The 12,193-nt window shown below is 49.4% G+C and overlaps 6 protein-coding genes across 6 annotated transcripts; 3 read left to right on the top strand and 3 right to left on the bottom strand.

Annotated features, from left to right (window-relative positions):
• Positions 1–708: 708 nt before the first annotated feature.
• Positions 709–2,862, top strand: N7479_009653 (uncharacterized protein; the record flags this gene model as incomplete). Its single annotated transcript, XM_057257346.1, has 1 exon — positions 709–2,862. The coding sequence occupies one exon, from the start codon at positions 709–711 to the stop codon at positions 2,860–2,862; it is 2,154 nt and encodes a 717-aa protein (XP_057104804.1).
• Positions 2,863–3,180: 318 nt separating this feature from the next.
• On the bottom strand, positions 3,181–4,160 carry N7479_009652 (peptide alpha-N-acetyltransferase complex A subunit ARD1; the record flags this gene model as incomplete). The annotated part of the gene is made up of 2 exons (XM_057257345.1): positions 3,181–3,560; positions 3,695–4,160. The coding sequence occupies 2 exons, from the start codon at positions 4,158–4,160 to the stop codon at positions 3,181–3,183; spliced, it is 846 nt and encodes a 281-aa protein (XP_057104803.1).
• A 353-nt stretch (positions 4,161–4,513) lies between these two features.
• On the bottom strand, positions 4,514–5,997 carry N7479_009651 (uncharacterized protein; the record flags this gene model as incomplete). The annotated part of the gene is made up of 3 exons (XM_057257344.1): positions 4,514–4,734; positions 4,792–5,391; positions 5,451–5,997. The coding sequence occupies 3 exons, from the start codon at positions 5,995–5,997 to the stop codon at positions 4,514–4,516; spliced, it is 1,368 nt and encodes a 455-aa protein (XP_057104802.1).
• A 690-nt stretch (positions 5,998–6,687) lies between these two features.
• On the top strand, positions 6,688–7,902 carry N7479_009650 (SUR7/PalI family protein; the record flags this gene model as incomplete). Its single annotated transcript, XM_057257343.1, has 2 exons — positions 6,688–7,108; positions 7,178–7,902. 2 exons carry the CDS (start codon positions 6,688–6,690, stop codon positions 7,900–7,902), a joined length of 1,146 nt encoding a protein of 381 aa, XP_057104801.1.
• A 1,164-nt stretch (positions 7,903–9,066) lies between these two features.
• Positions 9,067–9,434, top strand: N7479_009649 (Short-chain dehydrogenase/reductase SDR; the record flags this gene model as incomplete). The annotated part of the gene is made up of 3 exons (XM_057257342.1): positions 9,067–9,130; positions 9,180–9,238; positions 9,342–9,434. The coding sequence occupies 3 exons, from the start codon at positions 9,067–9,069 to the stop codon at positions 9,432–9,434; spliced, it is 216 nt and encodes a 71-aa protein (XP_057104800.1).
• Positions 9,435–10,631: 1,197 nt separating this feature from the next.
• N7479_009648 (basic helix-loop-helix domain-containing protein) lies at positions 10,632–12,173 on the bottom strand (the record flags this gene model as incomplete). Its single annotated transcript, XM_057257341.1, has 1 exon — positions 10,632–12,173. The coding sequence occupies one exon, from the start codon at positions 12,171–12,173 to the stop codon at positions 10,632–10,634; it is 1,542 nt and encodes a 513-aa protein (XP_057104799.1).
• Between the last annotated feature and the right edge of the window lie 20 nt (positions 12,174–12,193).

Raw genomic sequence — 12,193 nt, 5'->3', positions numbered from 1 at the left:
AAACAAAGCCTTGGCGGGGAGCCAGGGGGGCCTGAGGCACCAATCTGCAGTCGGAATACTGCTCAGTGGGTCATACTGGTGCACCAATAGGATATCAACAAGTCTGAATTGCTATGAAGCCCCTTACTGGCAATTTAGATGGGCATAATAATGGTAGGATTATTTTCATATAAAGAAGCAGTTCGGAACTAGTTCGACCTAAGCGGTAAGCAGCAAAAGAACTGAAATTCATTTATACACTTTGGTGAGCCGAGCTTTTATCACATGATAAAAAGGGGAGATTCGATGACCTGACCAGTCAGGTCACCGCCCGATGACCCGACCTGTAGGTACCTGAGAGTCGTTGGTAATCGATAGGGCTTATCTTATCGTCACCAATCTCCGGATCTCGGATGTCACTTTCTTCACTCCTCCACCTGCTCCGTCTCTCCCCATCCAGGGTCTCAGCATACCCTTTGGCATCGTGTGTCTACTACTCGCCCGATCTCCAGGTAAGACATCACATTCCTCGAAAATTATGCGCCAAGCCTTGTCCGCTGACAGTCCTCCATTTACAGTAATCCTGCTGCCTTCCACCGCCCCTCAGATCCTCGTTATCTTATCATAACATGGGGATTTAGGTCTGACAGAACATCTGTAGCCCTTTCTAGGCCACTGCGTTCTTGCTGCACTTGCTCTTTTCTAGCCGATCGTCACCGCCCTCTCAAAATGGACCAAGAGGAGGCTCCACCACCCCCATACTCGCCCGTGGACCCATTACTCGCACCGAATACCCGGAATAACAGCTCTTCTCAGACCACTCCTCTTGGAGTGAGTGTCTCCCCCACACAGGATGCCAGTAGCTCTCGTATCCCAACACCGCCGACAGTCGTCCCGACGCACTTCAGATCCGCCGCTGCGTATTTTGAGGAACGGCTTCCCTCGATCGTGGATGAGAGCCGGGTTCTTCTACAGCATCATATGACCATCTACCCCCGAAGCCAAGCTAAGGATTTTCCACGACGGCCGCGATGCTGGGCCTTGCGGTTGAATGAGATTACCCAGCAGGACTGGGATACCTTCTTAAAATATCTATTTCCACCGCAACTGGGACTCGCTGCATCTTCTCAGCATCTCCCGCGCCAATTACGAGCGGAAATTAGACGAGACCGCAAGGATCGCCCACAGGAGACGGATGAGCAACGAAAGGCTCGAATCGCTGCCGTTGTCGCCGAGTGGAACGAATGCTTTTTCCGGTACCGCGCAACCCATATTGTCTTTGTCTACGTGGGCGATCCTGATTCTGCGCCGTCATCTGCTTTATGTCCCCGATGCTATCCAGCGGCAACGGGGTCAATAGAAGGCCAGCCAATTCGAACTCAAAATGCTCCATCCCCTGTGCCTGGGCAACCCGTTCCTCCACAGACCCCTTGGTCGATACCTCCTCCTCACTTCCGCAACCCCCAAGTACATGTGCCTTCATCTCCGTATGGAGCATATGGTGTTCCTCCATACCCTCCCCCGATATCTCCTAACCAACCACCTCAATATTACCCTCATCCGCCACCAGGCGCATGGCAATGGAACAATAACAATTGGAATTATCCGCAACATCAACCGCAGTATCCCAATAACGGCACACTTAAGGGCGGGTCCCGCGGGTGGATTTCACAGATTGCATCACAAGCGCAGAAATATGGAGAGCGGTTCACCGAACAGGCGCAACAATATGGAGATCAAATCAGTGCACAGGCACAGCATTATGGACGGCAGGTTGAGGAGCAGGCTCTTGCACATGGCCGCTGGATTGAAGAACAGGCAAGGCTTCATAGCCGGAAAGCACCAATAGCTGGGCCTCCATACGGTGGTGGCTACTACCCCCGGCCGGCCTGGGATAACTCGCCTCGTCCCATAGCCAACATTCCAATGACACCCATCCAAACCCCCAGCCCTGTGACAAGTCCTAATTCGACAGGTTGGCCTGAGACAACCAATCAGATCGATATCAACAAACCTAAGTCTCCAACAGAACAGCTTGTGATAGAGCCTCCCACCACCAAACGCACCAGACGGGTATCAGTGAGCTCAGTCTCATCCGAGTCCTCATTCAGCTCAATTGACTCTATCTCGACAACATCGGACCTCGACGTTTCAGACCTTGCCACAGTGCGCACTCAGCTAGAACTTCTAGACGATCGTCACGATCGGGTATTATATGACGCAGCCGTCGATCTCCGCCGGCAACTTTCAGTGCTGCAAGAGTCCCGCCGAGAAGCCAAGTTCTCTGGCAAAACCAAGTGGCGAGCCGGCTTCAGCCAAAGCCAACAAAACAACCAACAACCGGGTGACACCGACTGGGGTCGCTGGGAATCACCCGAGCAGCAGCAACGCAACTCAGTTGACAGACGAGCCATGAAAGAAGAAATGCGCGCTACCAAGAAAGCGTTCCGGGACACGCTGCGACGAGCGCGAGACGAGCAGCGGGAACGCCGCCGCACTCGACGCCGCCAGGTCCGACAAGCTCGCGCTAATGACGGTGATAAGGCCAAATATTCGCATGATCAGCAGCTAGATCAGCAGCTTGGAACGTTGCAACTGGAGGATTCTCGGCAATCTAACCCACCTTTGCCTGCACGTCCGGTCAAAACACAAACGCAGCCTAGTCCGATTACTAGTCCGAATAGCTCAAATGTCGGCTTTGAATTTGCTTCCAATCCCCCTTCCCCTGCTGTCTCACGGCCGAGTACGCATGACCTGACACGGACAACTACTGATGACTCTGCTGCCTCTGGGAAGAAAGGGAAGCCAGCCGATACGTCGAGTCGGTTAAAGGATATGCTGTTACCGCGTAAGGCGAAGAAGGATGATGCGGGAAGTAAATGATCTGGAGAACCTGGACATTGTTGATCTTTTCTTTTCTTTAGTTCTATTTTCAGCCTGGGTTTTCAATATTTCCTTGAGAGGATGGCAAAAGTGATTTTGCTTCTCCTCGATGTATAGTTCAAATCTCGACCACAGCCAAGTCGACGAAGTTACGATTTACATTGATACATAGTACATTCGCGAAAACTTTACAATTCGCATATCCATCCACACACACACACACACATTCCAAATATATTGAAATGAAACTTTTTGAAAAAAAATATCTCTATACATACAAATAGCAGAGCACTCATCCCCAGTGGCATCTATATGCACCTAAGCCTTGGTAGCCTCATTCTTCTCAACCAAATCACCAACCCCAAGTCCCCTCCCAACCTTAACCCGAATCATCTTCTCTGCATCCTTCTTCCCAAGATCCCCAACCTCCTCCCCTTCATCCTGATTCCCCTCATCCTCTCCATTCTTCTTCGTATTATTCTCCTTGTCCCGCTTCTCAATAGCCTTCCAGTCAAGCCACATGCTCTTAAGATTCAAGCGCATAGCATACGCATCCTCGCCATCGGCATAGTATCCATCCTCAACCTTCTCGACCTCAAAGCCAAGCGTATCGCGGTACAGGTGCAGCGCGGCAATGTTCGACATACGCACGTGCAAAGAGACGAAATGCGCGCGGTGGGATTCGGCCATTGCGCGTTCTGCGAGAAACCATAGAATTAGAATGCGTTCCTTAACATTAACATATGCAATCGCAAAATGCAACCGCAAATTCGAAACACATATGCAGAATATGTAATCTTAAAGCAAACAAAATCTGAAGAATGCCACTTACGACTCATCTTCATCAATCTCTCCGCAATTCCCAACCGTCTATGCGTGCGCATAACACTCAGACTGGTAATATGACCATGGGGGTTTCCATCCGCAGGTTCCTCCTCCATCTTCGCGAGAACATATCCAACGACCTTGGGGTACTCGCCCGAGACATTTCCTGCGATTCCGGGGCCTGTGGAGTTCTGTTTGTATCCTCCGCGCGGGCGCACGACGGCGACGAAGCTTAGCTGCGGCCAGGTGAGGGCGTGGTACAGGTAGTATTTTAGGAAGTAATTCTCGGGGAGGTTTGTTATGTTGCAGGTTTGGATTGAGGGGAGGAGGTCGATGTAGGAGGGGTAGCTGCTCAGGGGGACGATGTCGACCATTTTGGCGGTTTGGGACGGCGCAGCTGGCGTGTTTGGAGGTTGTAGTGAGGGGGTTTGAGGGCTGATGGTGGAGTTGGCGGTGCGGTGGGGAGTGGTCATGTGATGTCGAAGATGGGGATGGGATATGGATTGGATTGGAGTAGATATCTATGATTTGATTTGTATGTTGCTTTTGTTGCTTTTAGATGGAGTTGGAGTGTTCTTGGTTTGGAAATATTTTGTTTTCATTTGTTCGGGTTCTGGCGAACGTGTCTGTCGACTTGTTGACCATGCTGTTCATGTATAGATCAAATAACTACAAACTAGTACATACTATGTATGTATAATCTCAAAATCATATCCAGTACAACGTAATATGTATGGCCAGAAAGAAAGAAGAAAAAAAGCCTAACGCCGATGACCTATCTGGTCATGCATCCCAAAAAAAAAGGTAGTTATAGGTATCGTGGAAATCAGAACGCAGACATCACCATCTGCACTCCCACTGCCACCAAAAGCACCGTCGACATACCGACGATAGAAACCGCAGGCAGCGCGCCAGATTCCTGGCCGCAGCATTTACGGTTATAGGTGACATTGTTCATCTTAGCAGCGACCTCGAAGACCGAGCCGTTGAAGTCGCCGTAGTTATAGTAATCGACCAGAAGCATGTTAGGCGGACGACCCCACATTTCTATTCAGCGTTAGCAATGCGAATCGAAAAGAAAATAGATCTCTCAAGGTGACTTACCGGTACAGTTCTCAGCCATTGCACCCAGACTACCACTGCCGTTCACAGAATTGGTCTCGCTAACCTCAGCAGTGTTGGGAATCAACAAGCTCAGAGTCCCGAGGTTCAACTGCAGGTTCAGATTGTGGTTGGCCATGTACATGCGGTTCCTGGCGGCTTGCGGGGACAGACCGGGTGGGCGCTGCTGTGTGCAGGGGAAGGTGGGGTCGGTGGGCGAGAAGGGCGTCTCCCACACCTGTGAGAACTGATCCATCAGCCAGGGGTGTGCGGTCTGGTTGGCTTCGTAGTCCATGAAGAAGACTGCGCGCTTCTGTCTGAGGATCATCTCTGAGAGCGTGGGCCAGTCGTCCAGAGCCATTGGGACCTTGGTAGGGGTATAGATCAAGTCCTTCAGTCCGGAGTTGTAGATCGGAGTGGTGAAGTTTTCGGGAGAGACATAGTCAAAGTTGCCGATGATGAAAGTCACCACGTCGTATGGGTTCTTTCGCATCCACTTATTGACGTCCGTCAGGTATTTTTCGAGAGTGCCGACGCCGAGCAATTGGCAGCTCGTGTGGCAGAGATACATTGTACCGTTCTCGTAGTGAGTTTGGAATTGCACTAATGGACAAGTTAATAATTGCTTTCTGAGAAAATAAATCCACTGCCGTTCCACTTACGCGTGCGAACTCCATCGTCCAATTGTGATGTCACGTCCAGTGCCTGGTTGGCGGCGACGTTGTTCGGGCGCACGAACGGGCTGTTGTGCGCTGCGACCATGGTAATATTGGAGTACTTTCTGACACATAACTCCGGGTAGTTGTTGCAAGGCCGTGTATTGACGATCGGGGTCTGCGTAGCTGTACTAGTCGTACTTGCAGTCGCAGTCGCGTTCATACTACTGTTTCCGATCACCGTGGTTCCTCCCCCGCCCACTAACAAAGTTAAGGAGTTGGAAGTTGTGGTGATTGCCGTCTGGTTGGAAGCAGTCATTGTGCCATTGCTATGGGTGGGCGATGGAGCGATCGACTTATCGCCATCGCTTAATGTGAGTGTTGTACTGTAGTCTTGGTAGGTACCTGAGGGAATAGCGACGGGAGTTGTGATTGACACAACAGTGAATCCTGTGGTGTTCCTAGCCGACTCGGTAGAGGTAGAGGATTGAGTAGATGAGTCCTGGGCCACAGCAACGGCCAGTAAGGCCATAGAAAATATCGGCCACCTCATATTGCTGTGTGATATTTGGAGATACTATGTTATCCAAGAGAGGAGAAGACCCATGGACCCGAGGTCAATACTTCGAATTACCTAAGCGGACCTGAACGCCCTGGAGTTTTTTTAAAAAAATTAATCGTGACGTTGAACGTTAATAGAATAGGACGATGAACCAATTATATTTTTATATCAACTAATGGGGGCGAAGTGGGTTGTGGGCTGAGATGGCCTAGCTCTTAGCTTGCCGATTGCTGCCTGATACATATTTAGCTTGGTCTGCTTTGTCTCACATGTAAGTAACACATCTATTATTATATACTATAATCTATTATTCTACCTAGACCTATATGCGATATTTCCTTCATTTGAACCTCAAATACCCTCAAATGCCTTTTATGTAGTAAGATACGCCTAAATGATCGTCGACGCAGGCCAGGGGGCCACGACACTAGTATTCAGCCACTGACGATCTCACGGGAGAGGCGACGATCTAATACAATTTCTTAAATTTGAATCCAATAAAACCTGTAAAACTACCAAAAGAAAAACCTCCGAAAAAAAAAAAAAAACAAATCATCTCGTATTTCGGTGTGATATTTTGATGGCCTAACGTCATCCCGGGATTATAGGAACCCTAAGTTCCTCTCTTTATTTTTCTTGGACTTTCTGTCCTGTCCTTTTCTTCATTTTCATATTTTTATCATGCATAGGACAGACAATGGCAAGCGGAAGCTTCCCTTTTTCAAGTCCACTACACCAGTCGACCGACAGCGCCAGTCCACCGTTCACTGGCATCGTTTACTACGGTCGCTATTGTACCTGATTGCCTGGATCTTTCTACTCCTGGTAGTTATCGGCAACATCTCCGATAAGCCAGTCCTGCGCAGCACCTACTTCCTCTACCTCGATCTTTCCAATATCATTCCAGTCTCCGTTCCAAATGCCGTCCTTATCAACTCCATCGCCCAAACCATCGGTCTACATGACTTCTACCAGGTCGGCCTATGGAATTTCTGCGAAGGATACAATGGAGAGGGCATCACATACTGCTCCAAGCCGGAGACTCTCTATGCCTTCAACCCAGTTGATATCATCCTAAACGAGCTGCTGGCCGGTGCAACGAGTACGTTATAGCTTATACAAATAATCCCAGAACCCCCAAGAACACCCCTGAACTAACAACCCCACCCAGTCGCTCTCCCCGCCGACATCCAAAGCCCATTGAAACTAGCGCGTCTCGCCTCCCACTGGATGTTCGGAATCCTCCTCACCGCAGCAGTCCTCAACTTCGTCATGATCTTCGTCGGTCCGCTCGCCGTGTCCTCGCGACACCCAAGAAGCATCAAAGCCTGGGCCGCAGGCTACAGCGGCGCCCACCCGCCCGCGGGCAAACCGCCCCACCGCCGACGCACCTTTTTCTGGCTGCGCGCCCTGCCCATGCTAATTCTAACATTTTTCACCGCGCTGGTGACAATTGTCGGGTCGGCCGTCGCGACGGTCATGTTCCTCATTTTTGCCAATGTCTTCTCAAACGCAGACCAGAGCATCAATATCCAGGCGCATGTCGGAACTCAGATGCTGGTCTTTATGTGGATTGGTTCGGGATTCAGTTTGATCGCATTCATTATTCAGCTCGGATCTTGCTGCGCGGCTTGTTGTCGTGGCCGCAAGGCTCGCAAGCAGCTCAAGTCGCAGGGCATCAATTGGCATGAGAAGGGACCGGTTTCCCTCGATGCGACCGAACCTCGCGGTATCTCGTCCAGTAGAGATGCGGATGGTGTTCCTGCCGAAGAGCGTCGTCTCACCTCCAGTGGTCAGGCGTTCTCGAATGAGCATGAGCAGAAGTTGGGCAATGGACATGGTTTGAACCAGCACTACTCCGACTCTTCGACTGAACCTCATGCTGTCTCGAACTGATTGATTTACCTCGAGTATGGTCATATTATTCCTCTACGGATTCATTTTCTTTTCTACTATTCTTATATTTGGGGGGTTTTGTCTCGATATCCAACCCTGTGCTATAGTGCTCCCACTTCTGGACATTTTTATCCATATTTTATCTACCATTGTCTACCTAGGTACGATTTCACGATTTGACTGTAAAGAACTAGAGGCTGGGCATTTCTTATTTTCTTACAATATCTCTCACAAAACTTGTTTTTTAGCGTTGGACATATACATAGCTTCTTCTCCACATAAGTTCCACCTTCAGGGCTCAATCTTTTCCTCTTCCCCGCATTGTATACGTCACGGGAGTAAGTAGTCGTAAGCTCAATCTCTACCGATTCTTTGCCCCAATTCCAAACCTTGGAAGTTCCTCGCGGATTGAATTCTGATTCGTCAATCCTCAATCTCCCGTATAAAGAACCAAGCCACGTCCAGCCGCTAGTAGAAATGGCCCACAGCTCCACTCCCGGTACTCCATAGCTTCTCACCACATCCGATCAGCCCTACTTTGTACGACGTAAAACAAACGGCGACATACTTTTGTATTCGTATTCGTATTTAACTCCACCCATTGACGAACTTTGCCCTGACAACCAAGGACAACCCAGAGAGGGTGGGGGTCTAGATCGATTAGATCGATCGTAGAGCAACCACACCAAGACGCAAAGAGCCCTAACACTCCGAGAAATGAGTAAAGAAGACATAAAGCCCTTCGAGCTGGCTCTTCTTGGTTTATTTTATTTGCTAAATTTCAATCGTATAGAATATATACCCCGGGCAGTCATCGTATAGGTACAAATTCAAATACCCAGGTACTCTATACTTCCAACCATATCGAACTCAAAATGCCCCCAGTCGCCCGAAAAAAAAAAGCAACCCTATGTTTTTCCCCTTGAATTCCAGCTGTTCCCGCGCCCTAATAGCCAAGACCATCTTGAACCTATGAAAAATGATAAAAGGGCATCTCTGCCTGCCGACCTCGGGAGACATGCCCGCCGGTTCCGTGGTTGAGATCTCATCGGACCTCACTGCGTTCTGATATCATATCTTGACATTCTACTTACATATCTAGGTAATATATTCCCTATCACCCCAACAACCATCTCATTATAAACAACCCTTTATAAACATCAAATGTCCACCGAAGCCAAGAGCCGCGCGTCCCCTACTCCCAGCCCTTCGACCCAAAACGCCCAAGGTACCCCTAGTCTCGGGGGCAGATTGTAGCCTAGACCTAATCCTACCAGAGGCTCTGCTGGAAGTGGGGGGCCATGGACCTAGGCCACCTAAAGAAGCCGGTACATGCGTGTGTCACACCTGTGATACAATTTCAACTTCATAACCCCCGATAACACATTCATAACTCATTATTTCTAACTCGTATCTACGAAAGATATTGGAGTTCATAGAAAGTCCAGCAGCGCGCCAAGATCTGGCATACCGAGTTGCAGAATGGCTGTGCCGACATGCGCGACACAGACCTGCTGAATACCGTCGTCTAGGATATCGCCAATCACGGAGCCATTTAAATGGTCTAGTCGCTGCGGTCGCTATCCAAAAGGAGATGCATACTCTTGGATTACTCGGCTAAAGATAGAAATGCATTTCTTTGAAGTTAATATTACTAGCGTGTTCATGATGGCGCAGCCTGCGGCGAGGCAGATGATTCGGTTCAGAAAAGGGGGTAGTATCGCTCTAGTTGCCAGTATGAGCGGTACTATCGTTAACACGGTATGTTCTTTAACATTTGCCTGGTTTTCTTATCTCTCTCTCTATTTTATATTGTCGTATGTTCTTCCCAATAACCCATTTCATACCCTATCAATCAGCCTAACTATGTTCATAGAAACTTCTGTTATTTGTAATATTTTATCACAATCATATCATTCCTTGTTAAATTTGATACGAGGTGTTGATATATATCTCGACACAAGAAACAGAATTTAACTATGTACGTACTAGGTGTGATGACCTAGTAGATTGGATCGGAGAATAGTTCTCTGTTATTCCTTAGGCCAAACTAGAATTGTCTTTCTACATCAACTACTATTTTCTGTGCCTCAATTACCCCTATGCTGTGCGATTGCAGAGATCATAGATTGATTGATAAATACTCGGCACCGGGAGAAGCAAATGGGGTATTAAGGAAGATGCAATCGCGTTTATTGTGCAACAAATGCCAAAGCTGACAGAATCAGATAATAGATAGATAATGAAATGATGGATTGAAGAGAGAAAGGATCAAATTTCAAAGCTCAAGTTGGGTACTAGACACAAACAGATAAAAAAGACATTCACATATCTGACCAAAGCCATGCCCGCTATCCGAACATGCGGCCAATGGCGTAGCTCAAGTGAAAGAGAAAAATATCAAGGAAATGAAAGAAAAGAAACAGGGTATCGATATGGAATAAGAATAAAGCAAAGTAAAACCGAAATAAGCACACAAGCCCCGGAGAAAGATCACAAAAGCAAGGTGAGAAAAGATGACAACTACTCGTACTGACATGGATGCATATGAAGACGCAAGAAAGAAAAGTCAGGAGAAATCAACGAACAGATAAAAAAAAGAGGAAAAAGAATCACCAGCCCGTTTGTCTTTCACTCCTGGTACGCCGAGTAATCGGTCCCCGTATTGGGACGCCGTGTATGCAAAGGTCAACTCGAATGACCAAATAAGAAAGGCAGAAATGAGGCGTCTACATTTCCATGCCGTACTCATCCTCCTCTTTGAAGCTCATAGCAGCATGGCCAGCACTGTTCCAGTACTGTGGTTGGCCAGCGCCGTTGGCGCTGCTGGTGCCGCTGTGGAAAGAAGGACTCAGGCTGGGAGGGGTCAGGCCGGACATGTCACCGCCTTGCACGGCATCGCCGGCAATGTTGGTGTGCTTGGGAACGCGCAGACCGCTACCAGGTCCGCGAGTGTAGGTGAAGGAAGCTGGGTCATTCTTCTCCAATGCATCAAGGATCTCGCTGCGCATGCGCTTCTCCTCTTCGGTTTGCTCGAATGGCCAGGTTCCACCCAGGCTGCCGATCAGCTCGGCGAGTTCCGCTTCTTGCTGGTATTTGACGTGCATGGCCCACATCAGATCACGAGTCCAGCTGACGGCACCGTTGAGGATGTCGCCCTTGTTAGGACCCTTCTCCTTTTCTTCGATTGGGAGACCCATTGTGATGTTACCCGGCGTCGCACGGCGGCCGTTGCCTCCAGCGAGAAGAGATGTGGCGGCACTTCCGCCTGCGCCAGCCATGGAAAGAGCGCTGCTGTTCACAAGTTGCTTCCGGACCTTGTCGTCTTCCAGTCGGTGCTGAGGAACCAGGTGGGAAAGATCCTGAATGCGTTCATTAATGTTATCGCGTCGGCGACGTTCGACCAGGTTATGCGAGGCGCGGCGACGTCGGCGCTTGGCTTCCTGGGATTCGAGGTCTCCACCGCCAGGGAGATGCGTGTCAACCTTGGCGGGCAGTGAGGCGTGCTTTCCAGACTTGAGGATCTCGGAGATTCCGGTGTGATGCGATTGGAGAGGAGGAGATGAGATGGGAGAGGACTCGACATACGACTGTGCGCTGCCGGGAGTTCCATCCCACTGGTTGGATAGGGTCTTCTGGTGACGAGCCTGCAGTCCAGTCCGAATAGGCTGAGACGGGAAGCTGCCAGACTCAGGGGTACCCAATGTCAAGGAACCAAGTGCCGGGGTCTTTGGAGTCATGGGGCTGCGGCTGTCGGATGAAGTGCGGTCAATGCCTTGCAAGCTCTGGCGCTTAGTGTTGAGGTAGTTTTGGTCGAAAGAGCTGGCATTGTGCATGTGCGAATTTTGCTGGTTCATGCGATACTGCTCATAGTTGAAGCTGTTCTGAACGAATGGGCTGGCCATGGGAGGGTTATCTGGGGTATTGGAGTACATATGCGACATCTGACTTTGGTGACTCATCGCGATACCGCCAGCAGACTGGTCCTGGAGATAATTCACATTATCGCGCTGATGACCATTCTGGCCGCTGATCTCGAGATCCAACAATTCGTCTGTGTCGATGCCGGAGTTTCCGAAGTTGAAGCTGGATGACATGTTCTGTTGCGAACCATAGGAGTAGGGCATAAAGCCATTCTGTTGCTGCATGGTCAAGTCGGATGGGTCGACCCCATCGGGGAATTGATTACCCATCGAGTAGCCGGAGTGTGACATGATGAAAGGTGTGTAGTCGTCGGATTCGTGTTTGATGAAGAGACTCGCTTCGGCCATAAGTGAAACAATATTGGGGG

This window comes from Penicillium vulpinum, assembly GCF_028829585.1.
Source record: "Penicillium vulpinum strain IBT 29486 chromosome Unknown utg000004l_segment0_segment0, whole genome shotgun sequence".
Taxonomy (NCBI): Eukaryota; Fungi; Ascomycota; class Eurotiomycetes; order Eurotiales; family Aspergillaceae; genus Penicillium; species Penicillium vulpinum.
The sequence above is the reverse complement of the archived record's forward strand: the minus strand, read 5'-3'. Positions and strand labels throughout refer to the sequence as shown.